Here is a 21,287-nt window from a genome sequence, read left to right as displayed (position 1 = left end):
GGAGACTAGACTACACAAATGCATTGCGGAGTCATTTGCATGATTAGGCGAGCTAAGAAATTCTGTTAGTTTAGCCGATGTTCTGATTCCGTTTGCTTACTGGGGCAATATGTACTTTTGCAAGGCACAGAGTTCCAGCGGTGGACAGTAATGAAGTAAATGTAATTTGTTACTGTACTTAAGCAGCTTTTTGGCATGTCTGTACTTTACTGAAGTGTTTCCATGTGGAGAGAATTTTACTTCACTCCAATACAAGTCAAATATTTAACTTTTTACTCATCTTATAAAATCAGTCGTTTCTTTTCATTTATGAGGATAAAAATGTAACGGTCGAGCACGCAGCAAACCACCAATCAGGGTCGAGCGCGCCTTCCGTTTACACGTTGTTTTGATTGTCGCTTGGTTTATCTACTGATTACCAACATACAGTTCAGTGCCAGTCTTCAGAAAAGGAATTTGCAAGAATATGTGGCGCACAATGACGTCAAAAAATAAAACAATAATTCGCAAAAATTTTTTGGAAAAACAACAAAAAAAGAAAAACAAACCAATTCCATTCAATACACCTTTAAAAAAACAAACGAAACCTCTAAGCACTATGGTGACTGTTGAGTGGCCTTCCAGTTCTTCCAATCTTGAGAAGAGAAGAAATGTACGGCAGCGGTTTATCAGGTCACCTCCCAGCTAAACTTCCACGCGCTGAACTCTGAAACAGACACTCTAATAACGTGAAACGCATGTAGTCAGTTAGCATGCTAGCAATTGGCTCCTCAGCTGAGCCATTAAACAAAACCAAGGGACATTTTTTTTAACCCGATAATTGATGGATTCCTGAATCCACACAAGCAAACAATTCCAAGCTGCGCTGGATATCCGGTGACGTCACCAGGGACCGTGGAAAACGCACCTTAGTCAAGGTACCGTAGTCAAGGTTCGGGAATGTTTGCATTCAGTGTACTGTAAACACGCTATTTAATCCTCAGGTCTTTATAACAGCACACGTTACTCCGGGACATTTTGGCGTTCCGGATAGGATCATCTCTGGATTCATCTGGACTGGTTGAAATAAAAATACGTGTATGTTTTTGTGTGTGTTTCTGCATCCAGAATTTTACTGTAATATGTTGATGGGCCGTGAGCACTGATCTGGCACTGCTCTTAGTTCTGCCGCTGCCAGGATGAATTCAGCGATCGTGAGAGGAGAGGATGGAGTGATCGAGAGGCGCAGCATAGCCTGGAGAGCTGGCATGCATTAGCAAGACTTTCATAGGCTAATTAAATGGCTGTCGCTCAAAGCTGATCGATAGAGGGAGGAAAAAAAATCCAAACTTGAGCCTCTGAGATTTTGCTCTCCACAGTGACCCTTTCACACCAATTGATATGTTTTAAGAACCTCCACCTCCCTTTTATTCCTCTGTTTCTACTCATCCCTCTCTCTCTTTCTTTCCACATCTCTCCATCTTTTTTTTGCTTGCTCACTTCTTTCTCACTTCACTTTTTTTTTATCCTTTCATTCCATCGAGGAAGATGTTGCACGTGGAAAGGCTGCCATCATGTGACGACCGGACGCTTTTCTCTTTTCTTCCCTTTCTCTTCTTCCTCTATTTCCATTCAAACTAAAATGCAACGATTTCACATTAACCCGGAACATAACAAGGAACCGGCACTGACTCGATAAGGTGTTAAATGGAACATAACACTACGCAAATCTACTTCAGAATGAGAACCTACTCCGAGCCAAAGGACTGCAGAGCGTTCCCATGATGCAACACTGCCACCTGTTGGTGCTGTTTGAAATTTTCTCTCGCTCTCTCTCCCTCTTTCTCGCTCTCGGTGATGAAGTGCTCACATTAGGAGCTCCTGAGAGCCGTGCAGTCTAGAATGGAAACACAACCATCTGCTGCCGTATTCCTAGTTACGTTCCTGACATGTAGAAAAAATATATATTTCTGGAAATAGAAGACTCAATTTCTTTTGTGTGCACATGCGAATAACCTCAGAGAGAGAGAGAGAGAGAGAGAGAGAGAGAGGAGGAGAAAATAAAAATAGAAAACAAAAACATATAGTAATGCATATTATAAATCATGTTGTCCTGCATTCAGTGCAGAAAACCTTGAAGTTTTGTAATATAAGAAACAGAACTACGCCGCTGTTGAATGCTGCGTTCTGATAGGTCAGGAGGTGTTGATTCATTTTCACCACCTCGGGCAAATCACAGTTCTGTCATTTCTGTGGTTATAAGTCATTCAGATAGACTGGTATGGCTGATGCTCTACATATGAGGTGGTTTCAAAAGGTTTGGAGACTCGCTCCGTTTACAAGAAAGTACTTTATTTATCTATGTTTCCACACAATCACCTTCAAAATGCCCTGGAAGTCTTCTTTTTGAAGTGTGTCAAACAACTCCTGCGATTCGTGCCAGATTTCCGCGACGTGTCAAAATAAATACCTTTGAGCTGCATCTTCATCTTCGCTTCCGCAGGAGCTAAATCTGGCGAGTAGGGTGGGTGCGGAAGTGAGATCGTGTGGATCGTTCTCCGACGATCATCATGCGCAAGTTGCCGGAAGGTTTCGACATTTTCGGGTGTCGAGCTCGTCGGAGGTCTTCCTGATCTCTCGTCATCTTCCGGTGAGGTTCTTCCGCTCTCGAAGACTCGTTGCAGCGTCGCCGTACATCAGACGTACACCATGTCAGATTTCTTTGTCTATTAGTCTTGAAACTTTTTGATACCACCTCATATATACATAGAACATATTACTGACTATTATATTATCATATTACCGCCAATCATGTTGACTGACAGTCAATATGACTAGGTTTTGTTACGAATTGTAGCCGATTCGGTGATCAAATAACAATTCGGAAGCCTGTGATGTAAAGCCCTAGCATAAAGACTATGCAGATGTAGCTCGCAAGCATCTGGAGTGTTTTATTGGCTGGAAACAAACAGCTTCATGTTCACAGTTTCATCTTTAGATCCAACTGAGAAATTTAAGTTTATTAGAAATGAGGACATTTTCAGATACAGAGGAAGCATTTGCTAGCATGTCCCTCCTCTGTAACAAAAGCAATTTTTTCCTTAGGACTTGTATTCATGTTCCAGGCACAGCGGTGTGTGTGTGTGTGTCTGTGTGTGTCTGTGTGTGTCTGTGTGTGTGTGTGCTGCATTAGGTGGCGGTAAGAGCTCGGTCACTTGTTCAGCTCCCAAATGTTTATGTGATGACTCAGGATTTGCTCTCACCCATTAGCATCACCTCCACTGCTGATCCCTGGTGGACCGTGTGTGTGTGTGTGTGTGTGTGTGTGTGTGTGTGTGTGTGTTTCGTTTTCCTACAGAGAATTACAGCACTCTCTGATTCAGCAGCTGAGGTTCTGCATGTATGCGTTAGCTGCCTACACACAAGTCTTTCCCTTAAATGACACAAAATGGATTTCCTGCTATGAAGGAAAAAAAAAGACTGAAATGTGTCACGCAACATCCCAACGTTTATTTACTCGTTTACCGTTCAGCCGGAGATGATGATGTACACTGTCTTTTCATTTTTACATTTTACTCATATGCCAGGTGCTTTTATCTAAAGTGGAGCTGAGCTGCTGCATTATGCTTAATTCAGTGTTGCTGCAGATCCGTGAAATTACTCCCGTTGGATAGAGAGAGAACTGGGAACTGCACCAGACCTTTAACTTGATCAGTTTGTGGACACCTAAGCATAAGATTGCTCCTTTTTGAACATCCCATTCCACATTTGCTGTTATATAAACCTCCACTTTTCCGGGAAGATGTTCCACTAGATTTTATGTCAGTTCTATGGAGATTCTTTCAGCTACAAGGGTGTTAGTAACATCAGGTACTGATGTAGGTGAGGAAGTGAGGAGGCTTGGGGTGCAGTCAGCAGTCCACTTCCACTCCAACCCATATCATGCAGATGGCCTCGTCGTGCTGGAACAGGTTTGGGTCTCATAGTTCAAGTGAAGGGAAAATTTCATGCTACAGCATCCATAGATGAACCACATAATGCTGGAGAAGTCAGGTGTTCAAATACCTTTGTCTCTATAATGTATATTGCACATGGATTTGATTTCTGGGATCAAGTGTTTGCTGGATGGATTGACTAATTTTACATCTTGAAGTTCTGCTGGTTGGTGTTCAGTAGCACCAACTACAAGACAGTTGTCCAAGGAGGTGGTGAGTCCACCACACTCACACATGGAGGTGGAAGTTCAATGGTTTGGCGCACGTCTGAGTTCTTTAAGTGTTATTTAGAGAGTAAGCAGATGTCTGGAGTGATAGCTATCATGGAACCACCTGCCCAGTCACCGCACCTAAATCCTACTGAACTGCCCTGAAATGAACAAGAACATCTCCATCTAGAGAAGAACATCTTTGGTGAGTTGGAAATCTTCATAATGTTTGTTGCATAGAAACTAAAGGAACATGCAGGTGTGTTTTAAAAAACCTTTAAAGACTCTGTGTTTCCACACTATTGACAGACACTGTATGTTTTTTTTTATATAAATGTGATTATATTAGTAGTTTCTGACTACATGGGAAAAACCCAGTGTGTGTCCTGAGTCACAGTTCATACATGAATCATGAGATAATTCACGTGATTTTTGAGGTGGAGTTTTATTTTGCCAAATGAAGTAAATCCCTGGTAGATACTTGTGAAAGAGTTTGCGGTTTCTGATGTTTTTTGGTAGAAAAGACAAAATAAGAGTTATTTTATTGCATTTCAAACCATGTTACTTTAAGACTTGTTCACCTTCCAAACTCCTGATACAGCATGGAAAACCAAAACATTAAAACACACACATTTTTCAAATCAAGTCAAGCTTTATTGTCATTCTTTCATATCCCAGCCAAGTGTTGCATAAGGAAAGAAATATGCATAAGTATTCACCCCCCAGTTTCTCCTCACTAAACTGTTTCTCCATCGCGCGTTCTCTCAGCACCGCTGCTACTACTTGAATACGACGCATCACAACACTACAGGTGCGTGTCCTGAGAGTCACATAGAATATAGATTAACATGGCAGAGGTAGAGCTGCATCTTCCTGCAGACAGAACATGAAAATAACTTCTGGAATTTTTTTCAGCTTTTTTTGCACTACAAAGGTTTGTGAAAGGGGCCATGTGTTAGAATACAGAAAGCACTTGAGTAAATTGATGATTTGCTGCCGATCTGAACCAAAGAAATAAAAGTACCACACTAAATTGCATAGCATCATATTCTTTCCGTTGCATTGAAGTGAAATCGGATCGCACTGCATCGGTAGCAGCTTTCTATGTATCTTTTATGTATCAATCACTATTCATCGAAGGTGCGAATAGAGATTATTGATTGAAATATTTGATATAACTATTCTGAGAAAAATTGCTTGAAAATGTCGGTATGAATATATAATGATTTTGAAATGCAAGTTTCTCAGTTATTTATTTTTTGATCAGTCATTTTCATTTTTGCATTTTGTTTTGCTGGTTGTTTTTCAGTGCAAGCATGCATGCTTCTTTTTTTATTGAATAACTAAATGATAAATAAAACATATCAAATAACAATAGAAACACCATGGACATGCAACTCTACAAAATGTACCCATGTTATTGCAAGTCGTTCAGGAACGATTCATTTATTTTGAAAGGGTCTTTAATCTGACTCCGAAGAACGAGTCATTTTTAAGAGTGATTCGTTCATTTTCTACCAGAAGTGCACGAGCAAAGCATCGCAAACGTACGGGAAACAGAATCGAGAAGTTCACCCTCGACTCTTCTGCAAATGTATGAAGATGAAACCGTATTTTACTTGATCCATAATCACTTTCCATCATTGGAATTTATAAGTAGAAGTAAAAAGGTCCAGAATCTTTTTGGAATAATAAGAGAACTTTTATTTAAAGAACAATGAGAGACCCCTACTTTACACCCCATCCATTTTCTTTCGTTCTTTCTTTCTTTCTTTCTTTCTTTCTTTCAGAATATATGTACATTTATTGGTACTTTCCGCTTATACTGTATATGTGCCTTGCTAAATATTTATTTATCAGTGCCATTGTATATGTATGTTCTGTTTAATATGTTCAATATTTTTATAATTAATCAACTCGCTGGTCCGAGTCTTTCGTTCTTTTTTCACGCTATGCAATCCAATAGTTAAGGGTTTTAGTTTGTATATATATATATATATATATATATATATATATATATATATATATATATATATATATATATATATATATATATATATATATATATACACACACATATAGTAGTTTGTGTATGTAGACGTGTTTGTTATCGTGATTTGTTAACGTTTTTATTTTATTTCTAATCAAATGAACTAAAATAAAGATTCAAAGAACCGAGTCACTCAAAAGATCCGATCTTCCCATCACTACTATTATCGACGCAAGGGAATGACGTCAACGCATGGCGCATCTCCTCCCTCTCCTGCCCCGAAAGATGGCGGCGCGTGTTGATGGCGTCACTGCCGGGCGGGGCTGCGCCATTTTGAATGTGGATAGCGGAGTGTGGGAGGAAAAGGCAGGAGGAGGAGGAGAAGAGCTGGATTCGGCTTCAGCGGGACTTTAGAGGTGGAGAGAAAGAGAAAACAAACCGAGCCGCCTGAACACACACCCGATTTATAATCCATCTGAGATTTTCATTTTATTTTTTGTGCACAAACCTCGGGAAAGTTTTCAGGAGCCGCCGCTGAGATTCTCCTTCCCTCTCCCTCTCTCGCCATGGCAGGTAACTTTGCTAAGCTAACGGCTAGCTTGCATGAACCTCATGCAAGCTGGTCAGTGCATCGATTCCTCGATTAATCAGAAAAATCCGACGGAAACCGCGTCCCGCGCCGACACTCTCATCACCGCACATGTCACCCATCCAGAAGCGGAAACACTGGCTATTCCTGTAGCTTAGCATTGCTAGCATCCGTCTTTTCCTGCTTCGCCGGCGAGATTTTTACCTCACAGTTTATAAATCTAGAAATCCATTCTCATTTTATTTATTCGACCTGACACATTTACAACGTTTTACATTCCCTACTTCACGTTTTCTTACCTTGTTTTTTTTCCCTCCTACCTGTATTCCGGTTTTACCCCCAAGCGCTGATTTGATTGGTTGAGCCAGACCTCGCCTTCTGTCCTCCGATTGGCTCGTTCTTCTTAAAGTACTGTCGTGAATGGAGCTCGTTAGCCAATCAGGTTTCAGGAGGCGGGATCTTTCGGAATATAGGTGGGGGATGAATGGCGCGGCTTTGCTAAGCTCGACTTGAACAATCCGATCGCGAATTTTGCGTGCATTTTGGTGTATTGTATGTTGAAATATCCCGCATCTAAGCATATATCTAAGCAGCTGCAATGCGTGTGTGGGTATTTAAACCCCACCGGCGTGTGATCTTTCATATGCATTTGCAGAGTCACGTGTTCTGGTCATGGGGCGGTTATTTTAGAATAATAATAATAATAATAATAATATGCACACACACTTAATTTCTAGGATTATTACAGACAAAGAATATGGGATTGGATGTGTGTATGTGACGTCAGAATGGTATATTAGTGTGTGTTCATAGATTTAAGATCCGCACATAATGCAAGGTCACTCATTTTCTCATTTCTAAACCCTAAAAAAGATTTCTGAAGGAGATCCAGGATTAAACTACAAATACAAACACTGTTACATATCATGTTCATCATCTGGGAGAAGATCTGTTTGTTAAACACCAAAGTGCAAAAGTTTGTAACCCCCTTCCTCCTTCTCCTTCTGTAATATTAATTAATAAATAAACGAAAGTTTTAAAATCCAGAAATAGTTTAAATATAAGAAATGTACAGAAGAAATTCGCGTATCGTGAATCGGATGCGATTCCCAATGTATGAATTTATTTATTTATTTTAGTATTTTTATTTATATTTAATATAGGTCTTGAGGGTGCACAAACTTTCGCACTCCGCTGTGTAGAGGGAATCAGGGCGGACGTCGGGTTTCAATTTCCCCCCCGAAATTTTGTCCTTTGAGGATTGTAACCGAATCGCGTAGTGAAACGTTCAACGAATTTATAATATAAATAATAAAAATATAATATTTAAATAAATAAAATGAATACTACATATAAAAGTATCAGTAAAAGTACAACTATAAATCTTATTAGATATATTTATACTTTAATGTGTCCCAGTGTGGTTGTGATTCCTGTTGAAATGTATTAAATCTATATTTTTATTACTGATTTTATGGAAAGTGGTGGTGGTGATGTAGTTGCTTGTGGATTCCTGTCTCAGTTTTTCTGCTGCTTTTTGTCTCTGTGTAATAAAATCAAATCTCAGGAACTCTTTAGTCTTCGCTGCTTGTTTTTTAAATTTAATTTTCGATAATTATGCATAGAATGTTCCTTGAGGAAACAATAACCCACCTTCAATCCATATGATCGGCAAAGGAACCTGTCGAGGAACGTAGACCTCCGTCATGGGAGATCGCGTGGACGCCTCAGTGACCTCATTAGTATGTTACTACAAGGTCAAAAGTTTCTCCACAAAATCTAGTAGAACATGGAGAAGAATGGAGATTATCATAAAAGTAAATTGGGACTAAACGTGGGACGGGATGTTAAAAAAGAAGCCCATTGCCATCTTATGCTCGGGTGTCCACTAATGTTTGTCCACACGGTGTGTTGTCTTTAAAAGCATTGTGGGATGACGGATCGCCACGGAGAACCGGATTATTGTGCAATTTGTCATTCGGTTTTAAACGTTTTCCTTCACTCCGTTTTAAAGCCTTGGTCCTCGTCTGCGTCACTTCCCTGCAGACGGCTTTTTATAGCGCAGATGCACATCCTGCTTTTTTTGTTGAAGGACTTATGTTTTCCTGAAGCGGCACGAGGAGCAGTAAGTACCAGAGTGCGAAGATTATCTCAAGGGGAAGATTACTTGTTGCCTCTGCTGCAGCGGAATCTGATTGTACACCACTAAGCCGAGGTTTTTAGGGACGAAATAATAATAATAGTCCACGGTTCGATTGGTCGGTCTGTGTTTGTGGGCGGAGTCTGACCGGTGCGTCTTTTATGTTTGCAGGTGCCGGAGGCGGGGGCAACGACGTTCAGTGGTGCTTCTCGCAGGTCAAAGGAGCAATCGATGATGACGTAGCCGAAGGTGAGTGCGTAAAAAAAAAACATTGACTCGCACAAATACAAACCACAAAATCGCGTCCTCAGAAATGCTGATTGCATGAAGCTCATGTCTCATTTGCATATGGCAACGCCCACAAAACTCCATATAAGGAAAATGCATTGAGAGCCGGAAAGCGAAATGAAGAGTAAAGAAGTGGAAGTTAAGAGATGTTCCATCACAGCTCCACAAACGCGACGGACGATACATCGGAGCGAGAAGATTGAGGTCTTTATCCCCCTCTTCCTTGTGCAGAACAGATGTTGAGAAGATCGTTACTATCTTGCAAACGACAAATATGGGAGACTATTGGATAAACATCGGAAAAAAAACGCAGGCCAGACGGCTTTTATTTAAAGTGTTCAATTTCCTAGTCTATGAAATCAAAATATATCTTCAGCTCATTATCTTTTTTGATCCCCCAAAACCACCACCACCACCAGACTTGAGCTTCGGAGAACAGCGTCGTCTTCACCCTGAACTGGGTGAAGAACAGCGCAATGAAATGCGATGACGTCGTCCGTCTTGCACAATTCGCACAAACAGTACAGATGTCACTACACATGCTGAAGCTTGTCTGAGGGTAATGTAGTAATTTATGATTCACAGCGTATCATACACTTATTTACACCCACACAACGAGCTTTTTAAACACCCTGTTTATAAGAACCTTCACTCTTCTTGGAAGAAGGTTGTTCACATTCATCCTGAAGGTGTTCAATAGGGTTGGAGCTCTATAGCAGGAGATCTTCCACTCCAACCCATGTAAAGCAGATCTTCATGGAGCTGGATTCGTCAAGGGCCCAGCAGTGGCAGCTCAGTGGTGGTGGGATTTGAACCTGTGATCTTCCGATACAAAGTCCAACACTGTCCAATAAATACAGTACATACAGCCGTCTTATCCATCCGTCCATCTTTACATTCGTAAAAGAGCTGCAGTTTTGGAGATGCTCTGACCCAGACGTCTAGACGTCACACTTTTAAACTCGCTCAAATCCTTTCACCCGTTTTTTCTGCTTCTAACATCAACTTCGAGGACAAAATGTTCACTTGCAGCCTAATAAATAAATCCCACCTACTAACAGGTGCATAATGAGGAGATCATCAGTGTTCTTCACTTCATCCATCCATCCATCCTTATATACGTCTATCCATCCATCTGTACATCCATGCATCTGTATTAGCGGTGTAACGATACACAACATTCTCGCTTCGGTTCAATTTCAGTACGATCAGGAAAGAAATGCAAAACATAACTTTTTTTTTTTTTAACAGTTTATTATTATTAATATTTGTGATCAACATTTGAACAGTATTAAATAAATGGAAAAATTTAATTAAATAGTTAGACTCTGTGTGTGTGTGTGTGTGTGTGTGTGTGTGTGTGTGTGTGTTGCATTTAATTAGGGCTGCAAGTATTGTTTTTTTTGATAATCGATTAGTAGGACAATTAATTTTATTAATTTATTTTTTTCAGATTAATCGGACAAAACTATATATTTTATTAGATGTTTTGCTTATTATAACTATATAATTATAATATATAAACACATTGAGAGAAACTATCTTTTGGATGACATTTTAAAGTTAAAAGTGCTGCTGATTGAGGAGTTCATGTGGGATTTCACCTTAAACATATTCAAAACAAATCGTATTTCCAGTACAGAGTGAGTCGCCATGGTGACACTGCACTAACTGTGCTTTCGTTTTTTTATACATCTGGCGTTGTTGCAGATGTTTTCAAGTTTCATAATAAGGAAAAAAAATGTGTTTAAGTCCGAGGCAGAGACTAAAAGTTGTGGTCCGCCACTTAATACGTTCCTGAGGAAACTGGGATTTAAACTGTGTTCCGCACGTACAAAGGATCGCATTGGACCGGAAACCCCGTACCAGAGGATTTCGGTACCAATACGTGTACCGTTACACCCCTAAACACACACGTATGTCCATCCACAGGCCTGCATACATTTCCATGTGTATTCATTCTCTCTCTCTCTCTTTCTCTCCCTCCTCCACTCCTCTCTCCATCCGTCCTTACAGCACTGTGGCTCGTCCCTGTGGCTATTATTCTCGCTTTGAAACGGTGGATGTTCTTTTGTACTATAAGAAATAGCTCACACACACACACACACACTTTTACAGAGAGGCCTCAGGGAGCCTGAGCTCACACAAAAGCCTCCTGCTTTTCTTTCTCTCTCGTATTGTTGCCGTGCATCAGCGAACAGCCGAGGGTTAAATCGTGAGTCAGACACACACACACACACACCTATTTTAGAGCAGCGTGGGAGTGTGTTGACTGATATTCATCTCTCGTTTGTCGATTTGCGGCGGTAAACCAGCAGTTATATCATCCACAACTTTTATCATCAGACACTTTTTTTTTTTTATTCTCACCAGAAATTCACCGGATTTTGTGCAGAAATAATGAAGCCGAGACACCGGTTATTTCTTTCACGATAACGTGCCGCGCATGGATGTTGTGTAACCCGCTACCGAGTGTGGGCACGTACGTTCATGCGCGCTTTCGTCTCCTTTTCCTGGTACTGTGACTGTTTGATTGATCGCGTGTGTGTGTGTGTGTGTGTGTTTCCGACAGCTGATATCATCTCCACTGTGGAGTTCAACCACTCAGGGGAGCTGTTAGCCACTGGAGACAAAGGCGGACGCGTCGTCATCTTTCAGCAGGACACCGAGGTATCGGCGCACGTTTCCCATCATGCACCGCTGCACGCCACATGCATGTCTGGTTCAAAAGTCTCGCCTACTATACCTTCGTCCATTTTCCCCCTTTTACAATCTGAACCCATGCTGTTATTGTTCAAGAAAAATTGTTCAGATCAGAGGTTCATGGATTCAAATCCCTGCATCGGCAAACTCATAATCATTCGTACCGCAGCTCCATAAAGAGCATGCTCTCGTACTCTACCACAGTGTGTGACAACAAAGACGAGCAGCATCATCATCAAAGACTCCATTCAGCATCTAGTTTCTCCTCTTAGCATCTGGAAGGAGGTGCAGGACCATCAAGTCGCTCAAGACCAAGCTGTAGCTCCAATGCCCTTAGATTTAGCATCAAGTTTACAAATAGAGAAAATGAAAGTGTAGTTGAGTTCGGTGCTCTAACCGTTTTCATGTTTCATGCTCTAACTTTGTTTGTTTGTTGCTGCTTTGAGTGCATGAGCTTTTTTTTAATAGAGAAAAACACGAATGAAGATTAGTGAAGAACACAAACACAATTCTGCCGTTCATCGCGCCCCACGTGTCATGCCTTTATTTTCCACTAGAGGGCCATGCACTAATAATAAAATACGAATAGTATACAAATATAAATTCCAGAATCACAACGGTTCGATTTACTTTTTTTTTTTTTTTTGACCTCACGCCAACGATAGCGTACAAATATTTCGGGCCGCCGTCAGGATCAAATTCCATCGTAGGTGCAATGCGACTAAAGTGATCCTGCGATTAAAATCCCAATTCTGGCATGGCTTTCGAAGAACAATAAAGAAACAAACTGCCCCTGCTGGGCCCTTGAGCAAGGCCCTTAACCCTTGACTACTCGGTTGTATAAATGAGGTCATTGTCTGGATATGGGCGTCTGCCCAAACGTTACATTTCAGAACGAAAGGTCATAAGTTCAAATCCCAGCAGAACCATGTTAGGCCTTTGAGAGAAGGTCCTTTATCCTCAAATGAGATCATTGCAAGTCTCTGGATGAGAGCGTGTGCTGAATGCTATAAATGTACATGTCAGAAGCGACTGACCGGAAGACCAACACTGCCCTGGTGTGTTTTTTCTCACAGAGAACACGTGTCTGTAGTAACTGCCGGTAGATGTCTTCTAATTGGAAGGTTTGAGTTCAAATCCCAGAATAGGGGTAGTGGATTCACCGATACTGAGTGCGAGGTTGGATCGTACTTGCCGATAACCGATTAATCAACCGATAGATCTAAATCAGATACTGGATCAAAATGAATAAACAATCCATGTAAAATAGTACTGACCTTTTATTGGAAAAATAAAAGCTAAAAAAGCAAAAAACAGTATGAATATATTAATTAATAAATATTACAGGTGCAACGAATCACAAAACATTACGGTTTTTAAAACACAGATCAGATTTTTTAAAAATGCTGCTGCTGTTGTTGACTAACGCATCTCCCGTACACGTGAAGACGTGACTGCTCTGTTTATATAAGAAATTATGGGGGGGAAAAAAGCAATATCGCCAGGAAACAAAAAAACAGATTTAATTCTGCGATTAACCCTAGATCAGTCCGCAAGTTAAACATAAAAGGGGAATTAATCCACGGTTCACCTGCGGTTGCACCACTAATAAATATAATAATATAATCAATAATTTTTAAATAACAAATATAATGTAGTGATCACAGTCTGTAAAAACAAACAGCATGTGATGTCAGTGATTCCCCTCTAGAGGCCGCTCTCATAATGACAGCGGATTTACTCAGCCGTTTGAGCAAAGGATGCAACCCGGAAAAACTATTGGTATGTTTTTTTTGTTTTTTTGAAGATAGCTGATAAATCGACGAAATCGATAAATCGGTCGACCTCTAATACCGAATTCAGCAGGCAAAATCGAACCCAACAAAGAGAAACGAACATGATGCTAGTCTAGTTTGTGAGTTTGTGTTAATTTCGTAATTAACGCTAGCTTTTAAATAGCTTTTGTATCCCAGCTTGGGTCGATGCGTTCCTGTTGTTCGGCTGCTTCATTCAGGAGATCTGCGGTGTTTTATGGTTATAGGTAGATACTTCTCAAAGCGACGCGACAGTAAAGAGACATCAGTATACAGCTGAGGCAAGACCTTGTGGTTCTGTGGTGCTCGGCGCATGACTCGGACGTTAATGTGTTTTTTAACTAAAGGGGTCTCAGATTTCACTTTCCAGCCTCGACATAACTGAGAAAGATCAATAAAATCATAATTTATAAGCAGTATTTTGTGTGTCATTTGCAGAACCTCGTCTCTGTCCAGGTGTCCTTTTTATTTATTTGTTTAATGGATTAATTAATTATTTGATTTCCTCCAGAACAAAGCGCAGTGCCGCAGCGATTACAACGTTTACAGCACGTTCCAGAGCCACGAGCCCGAGTTCGACTACCTGAAGAGTCTGGAGATCGAGGAGAAGATCAACAAGATCCGCTGGCTGCCCCAAAAAAACGCTGCACAGTTCCTCCTGTCCACAAACGGTGAGTGTATCAGAGGTAGGAAAGAGCACATGCAGTTTATAACAGTGGAAGCGAGAAGCTCACGTTTCCTGCGTTATATCTGCAGGAGAGGAGGAGGCGTTTGGGATCCGAGATTGCTTCTGCAAGTCCGATCGATAACGTCTCACTCGAGCGAATAAAAATTCTGCTTCTCCGTGTAATGCTGCATAAAAGTCTAGTGGAAATACGATACTGATAGAAGTACTGGGATTTATCCTTGTATAAAATAGTGACAAATTAAAATCTACATGATGATGCACTGAGGTTTTGCACAAGATTTAAAAGGGCATAAATCGTTAATTATAAGTAAAAAGAGAGAAATAAACTGATCTTTTTGGACTATCAACACTTTACATATGCTCAAACAGCATGTAGTGTCAGTGATTCGCCTCTAGAGGCTGCTGTCGTACTGTATAATGACAGCAGAGCATTTCAGCCACTCCGGCCACAGACGCAAAAAGGCTGTTAGAAGATCAGTATCCAGTACCCTGAAACTGAGTTACAGTACAGTGTTCAGGGTCATACAGAGGTTTTCCAAGAAGGGTTCTACTCGGAACAGACCTCACAAGGGTCCATCAAAGAGTCCTCGTTCTGTGTGCCAGGTGCAGAAGCTGCTTCAAAAAGCATTGCTTTAGAGGTTGCTGAAGCAGAAGGTCCACTTTTTAGTGCTCAGACCGTACGCCGCTCACTGCAACAAGTCGGTGCAAGAGCATGAATTTCTGGAACCATAACCTGTGGTCTAAAGAGACTAAGATAAACCTGTTGGGCTCAGATGGTGTGGTGACGCCCTGGTGAGGAGCACCAAGAAAATTGTGTCTTGCCTACATTCAAGCATGGTGGTGGTAGCATCATGGTCTGGGGCTGCATAAGTGCTGCTGGTGCACTTCATTGAGGGAAACATGGATTCCAACATCATTTTGAAGCAGAACATAACACCCTCCCTTTAGTAACTCAGCCGAACAGCAGTTTTCCAACATAACAACCCCAAACACACCACCAAGAACGACGACAACCCTGCTGAAGGTGATTGAGTGGCCACGTACGTCTTCAGCCCAAAACCCTATTGAGAACCTGCGGGGATCCTCAAGCAGAAGGTGGAGAAGCGCCATGTATCTCACATCCAGCAGCTCTGTGATGTCATTATGGAGGAGCGGAAAAGGATCCCAGCAGCAACCTGTGCAGCTCTGGTGACTTCGATGGTGTTCACATAAAATATTGACACTTAGGACATAGTTTTGACACGTTCACTGAGGGTGGACTCATTTTTTTGTTGATTTTTAGCCGATAATGGCTGTATGTTGTTATATTTAGAGGACAGTAAATCTGTACTGCTGTACAAACTGCAGACTAAATAAATTCAAGCTGTTGCTTTACTGTGAGCTGGGGGCGGGGCTTATTTGATTGACAAGCCTGTAGAACATTTATGAGTGTTATTTAAAAATATGGAGAATATAATTTTTTTTTAATTCATTTATGTATTTTTATTTTTTTTTGTAATCGACAGATAAAACTATAAAGTTGTGGAAGATAAGTGAACGTGATAAGAGACCCGAGGGCTACAATCTGAAAGAGGAAGATGGCCGCTGCAGAGATTCGTCCACCATCACTACTCTACGAGTACGCACACACACACACACACACACACACACACACACACACACACTACAGACCTGCTCATGTCTCACTCTAACCCCCGTGTTCTTGCTTCAGGTGCCTGTGTTTAGGCCCATGGACCTGATGGTGGAGGCGAGCCCTCGGCGCGTTTTTGCGAACGCTCACACTTACCACATCAACTCCATCTCGGTAAACAGCGACAACGAGACGTACCTGTCTGCCGACGACCTGCGCATCAACCTGTGGCACCTGGAGATCACCAACCGCAGCTTCAGTATCCTGCAGGGGGTGGGGGGCGCAAAGTGTGTGGTGGGGGGAGGGGGGTTTAAGTTCAGGTTTGACCTAGAACGCCAAATAATTTTTTCCAGATCAGGTGACAGTTTTTTCAAATGGATACAGAATTACTAAATTATAAAATAGATATAAATTTATGAAATATATTAATACTGGCGAAATTGGGGAAAATTAAAGACGTATTCAAACTGAAACAAAAAGTAACACCCCAAATTAATTAAAACAGTTAAATCCAAAACCAAAAAAAAAGAGACACCTCAAACAGCACGTGGCATCAGTGATTTGCATCTAGAGGCCGCTGTTGTACTCTACAACGCAACCCGGAAAAACTATCGTTATGGGATTTTTGCCAAAAGCTCCAGCAATCAACTATCGATGCCAAATAATCAGCAAAAACTGATGAATTGGTTGACCTCATGAGCACGAGGTGAAGCGATTGTGTGTGTGTGTGTGTTTGGTAATCTCTGTGTGTGTGTCTGAGAGCTGCACGTGCTTCTTAACACTCCTTCAGACATTGTGGACATCAAGCCGACCAACATGGAGGAGCTGACGGAGGTGATCACGGCGGCGGAGTTCCACCCGCACCAGTGCAACACCTTTGTCTACAGCAGCAGCAAAGGCACCATCCGCATGTGCGACATGCGCGCCTCCGCCCTCTGCGACAAACACTCCAAACGTCAGCCCCGCGTCCATCTCGCTTTTATCACTGAGGATTTGTTGTAGGCTTCCCACTTACGTTTTTCTCTCTTGTGTGTTTTAGTGTTCGAGGAACCAGAAGACCCCAGCAACCGCTCTTTCTTCTCAGAAATCATCTCTTCCATCTCGGACGTGAAATTCAGCCACAGCGGCCGCTACATGATGACCCGAGATTACCTGTCCATCAAGATCTGGGACCTGAACATGGAGAACCGGCCAGTGGAAACATATCAGGTGCGGCTTCAGGAAGCACCTCCAAACGGCACTAAGACTGCCATTGTTAGAAATGCTATCCCCCCCATCAACATAACACCCCCTATTACAGTTCATTTGTAGTTCACAAGGTGTTTATGGCGTATGTATATGCGATTTATGCACTGATCGCATGAACCACTAGAGGGCGACACAGGGACGCTTTTTGTGCAGCACCGCTGAATTTTTGCTGTATTTTTCTATTCCTACTTCTCTGTCCGTCTCTCGTTGGGAAAGTTTATATAGACAAAAAAGAGAGAAATCGAGCAGAAACCGGCATCAGGAGTGAACTCCAGCAGCTTCAATATTTGTAGAGCACGGACGGACGTTAATTTCTCTCTTTAATACCCGTTTATTAAAACTCATTAAATGGTGGCGCTGCTTTACTCTGTGTGTAGTTCGGAGCAGAGTTCCAGAAATTAGACGTTATTCTGATCCACTCAGTCCGTTTTGTTCTGCAAACATCAATGACTGCTTTGATTAGTCATTACTGGGAGGTGACCATGGTACAAGGTGATAATCCACAGCAAGGTGCAGGATCATAGCAGTGTCTGAAGGATGCATTCAAAGCCGCTTTACTGCCCCTCACCGCTCACCTTTTTTCTTCTCCGCAGGTTCATGAATACCTCAGGAGTAAGCTGTGCTCACTCTATGAAAACGACTGCATCTTCGACAAGTTCGAGTGCTGCTGGAGCGGGAACGACAGGTGAGGAGGAGGAGATTTCACCACGTGTCTAAAAACGGCGGGTATATTCGATCGTTTCCATGGTAACTGGGCACTCGCGCAATAAAAACGGTTTAGAAAAGCGTAAGGAAGGAGTCTCCAGAAAGCAGGACATGGTGCACTCGTTTCTCTTCGTTTATAGTTAAAAAAAACACGAATTGGTTTTGGTACAGCGGCTTTAGGTTCGGTGCACACGTGTATTAAATACAATCCTTTTTACACCCAGAACATAAAAATCCGAGTTCAGTCAGGAACCTGTTAAGTGGCGGACTGCAGGTTTGTTTAGTCTCCGCCTTCCACTTCCTGCCAAATAAAATTAGTATATATTTTTATATATTTTAGAGGAAAATTGTTTTACAAATATAAAACGTTCACAAACAACAAGCAATTTTGCATTTCTGCCCCCCAAACTGTGCTGAAATGTAACCGGGACTTAAAAACCGAGGAAATTCACGTAAACGTGGATTTTGTGTACCGTTAAACGTGTAGCATAAACTCTTGTTTTTTCGAGGGAAAATGAGCTGAAAGTAGAGCCGGCTGTTGGGTTGTAGGGTTTTCTTTTGGTCCGGCGCTGAGGGTGGGGTCTCTAATCAACACGAGCTCTTCTTATCACCAGCTGCAGGTTGGGAGGCGTCTGTAGTTTACTGTGGACCCACGTTAGATCAGTTCCAGGAGAATGATCAGTGCCTGGGGGGTGTGAGGAGCAACACTTTATACTGCTTACATTATATCATTCTCTCTCTCTCTCGCTCTCTCACACACACACACAGCTGGTGCTCAGTGAATACGTAGACACAGCTGTTAATGTTTACACACAAACACACACAGCTGGCAGGATTAACACACACACAAGCAGTGATGACTAGACACTCATCTGGTAATGATTTACACACAGGCATGAACAGAGACACAGAGAAAGGAAACGAGGGATAGGGAGAGAGGTAGATAGATACACAGAGAGAGAGAGAGACCGACAGATGAAGCGAGTGAGAGAGTCAGAAAGGGAGAGATCGAGACAGGCAGACGGAGAGAGAGAGGGACAGACAGATGGAGTGAGTGAGACATGCAGACACAGAGAGAGACATGCAGACGGAGAAAAAGCGATCAAGACAGGCAGATTCAGAGGGATGGGGAGAGGGGGACAAACAGACGAACGAGTGAGAGACAGTTAGACAGACGGAGAGAGAGAGAGACAGGCAGATGGGGGAGAGAGAGAGAGAGAGACAGGCAGATGGAGAGAGAGAGAGACAGGCAGATGGGGAGAGAGAGAGAGAGAGAGAGAGACAGGCAGATGGAGAGAGAGAGAGACAGGCAGAGAGAGAGAGAGACAGGCAGATGTGGGGGAGAGAGAGGGGCAGATGGGGAGAGACAGACAGAGAGAGAGAGAGAGACAGGCTTAATTTGTTTTAGGGCTGCAACTAACAATTATTTTGATAATAGATTCTTTGGATGATTATTGATTTTTTGTTTTGTTTTTTCTATTAATCAAAATTTTAAAAATCTTTTTTTTTTTTTTTTTTTTTAGATGTTTTACTTATTATAACGGTATAAACTCCTAATTCAGGCTGTTCATGTCTAAAAGTGCACTTACAAACCACGAAAGCCACATATTGAGTTTATCTTTAGACATTTTAAAGTTTTTAGTGTCTGTCTGAGTGAATTAGTTTAAAGGTGAAATCCTCCACACACTCATACTGGGGTGATTTAGTGTTTAAAAAAAAAAAAAAAAAAAATCTACATTTCTATTGAATTTTTCAGATGGCAAGTTGACACCCAGGCTTAAAAATATAAAATATAAAAAATGTAATATTATACAGCATTTACAATAGACCCTTTGTTCACATAAGCATCTTGAATATATAATACATTAAATTTTGTTTAATAATTAAATAATAAATGCATAAATCCAATATATAAACATTAAAAACAATCATTTGAACATCGCAGTAAATCACGTGAAAAAAAATAAATAAACACGTTGTAGACGAATGCTATAAAAAGAGAATGAAACGGAGAAATGCAGCAAGTTAACAGACCTGATTTTTTTTTTTTTTTAAAGGAAAAAGATTTGCATAATTATTCAGAAATCACAACAGTGACTAAAAATATCATCGTTTTTTTGCTGCTTTTATATTTAGTTTGTTCGCACCCTTTTTAATTGAATCGTCACCGTGTGCCGAGCGAAGCGACAGAACAGATCTTTATTATTAAACACCGTTTGCTCAGAACCTTTTTCTTGCCGCGTGACTCCTCCCCCCTTTTGTACACGCCCATCGTGCTTGTTGCTTAGTGACCAGCTCGCAGCGGTTCCCTGTTAAACTCACCTGTCTTCTCCTTCTTCCTCTCCTCCCTTCTCTCGCTTTCCGCAGCGTGGTGATGACCGGCTCGTACAACAACTTCTTCCGCATGCTGGAGCGCACGCAGCGGCGAGACGTCACCCTGGAGGCGTGCCGCGAGAGCTGCAAGCCCCGGCAGGTGCTGAAGCCGCGCCGCGTGTGCGCCGGCGGTAAGAGGAAGAAGGACGAGATCAGCGTGGACAGCCTGGACTTCAACAAGAAGATCCTGCACACGGCGTGGCATCCCCACGCCAACATCATCGCCGTGGCAACCACCAACAACCTCTACATCTTCCAGGAGAAGGGCAACTAGGAGCGACCGACCTCACACACCTCCGTCCGCGCGCTCGTTTCTCTCTGTGTGTGTGTGTGTGTGTGTGTGTGTGTGTGTGTGTGTGTGTGTGTGTGTGTGTGTGTGTGTGCGTGCACGTGTGCGTGCGTGTGCGTGCGTGTGCGTGCGTGTGCGTGCGTGTGCGTGCGTGTGCGTGCACGTGGAGAAAAAGGAACTAGAGAAAATAGATTTTGTGACAACCATCACCACTACTGTCATCTTTATCATCACGATCAGGACGCGATGGGGGCGGGGCAAACCCACGCCGTAACACGGCCCACTCAGTTTACCCACAATGCTCTTCTCTTACCCATCAGGCCTGGCTACAGGGCCGTGTTGACCATGGGATATGAAATGTCAACTTTTTTTTTTTTTTTTTTTTTGGTCAAAACCTTTTGAAATAGGGCTGTGCTGATTAATCGATTAGGCAATACATCGCAATATTTAAATCAGCGATATAATTATAATTATTATTGTTATTAACCACTGAGATTCTGTCAGTCTGAGGATTCCGACTGCGATATTGTGATAAGTTTTATATACCAGCACACGCCTACTTCGAAGGAAACGACTCCGTCTTTCAACCTCAGCTCTTTTTGTGCCATTACAATTATTATTTTTTTTTATCTTCTCAGTTGAAATTG

General features: G+C 41.9%; 1 protein-coding gene across 2 annotated transcripts; it reads left to right on the top strand.

Moving 5' to 3' along the window:
• Positions 1-6,664: 6,664 nt before the first annotated feature.
• ppp2r2ab (protein phosphatase 2, regulatory subunit B, alpha b) lies at positions 6,665-20,755 on the top strand. 2 transcript variants are annotated; one of them, XM_046861512.1, is made up of 10 exons: positions 6,665-6,746; positions 9,074-9,151; positions 11,763-11,860; positions 14,219-14,378; positions 15,901-16,013; positions 16,107-16,284; positions 16,816-16,980; positions 17,065-17,234; positions 17,867-17,958; positions 20,346-20,755. In XM_046861512.1, exons 1-10 carry the CDS (start codon positions 6,740-6,742, stop codon positions 20,623-20,625), a joined length of 1,341 nt encoding a protein of 446 aa, XP_046717468.1. In that variant the 5' UTR covers positions 6,665-6,739; the 3' UTR covers positions 20,626-20,755. The 2 variants fall into 2 exon arrangements, with proteins under 2 accessions (XP_046717468.1, XP_046717467.1); XM_046861511.1 differs by lacking the exon at positions 6,665-6,746 and having other exon boundaries at positions 9,064-9,151.
• Positions 20,756-21,287: the final 532 nt, after the last annotated feature.

The sequence above is a fragment of the Silurus meridionalis genome, chromosome 11 (assembly GCF_014805685.1).
Source record: "Silurus meridionalis isolate SWU-2019-XX chromosome 11, ASM1480568v1, whole genome shotgun sequence".
NCBI lineage: Eukaryota > Metazoa > Chordata > Actinopteri > Siluriformes > Siluridae > Silurus > Silurus meridionalis.
This window is presented reverse-complemented; position numbering and strand designations above follow the sequence as displayed.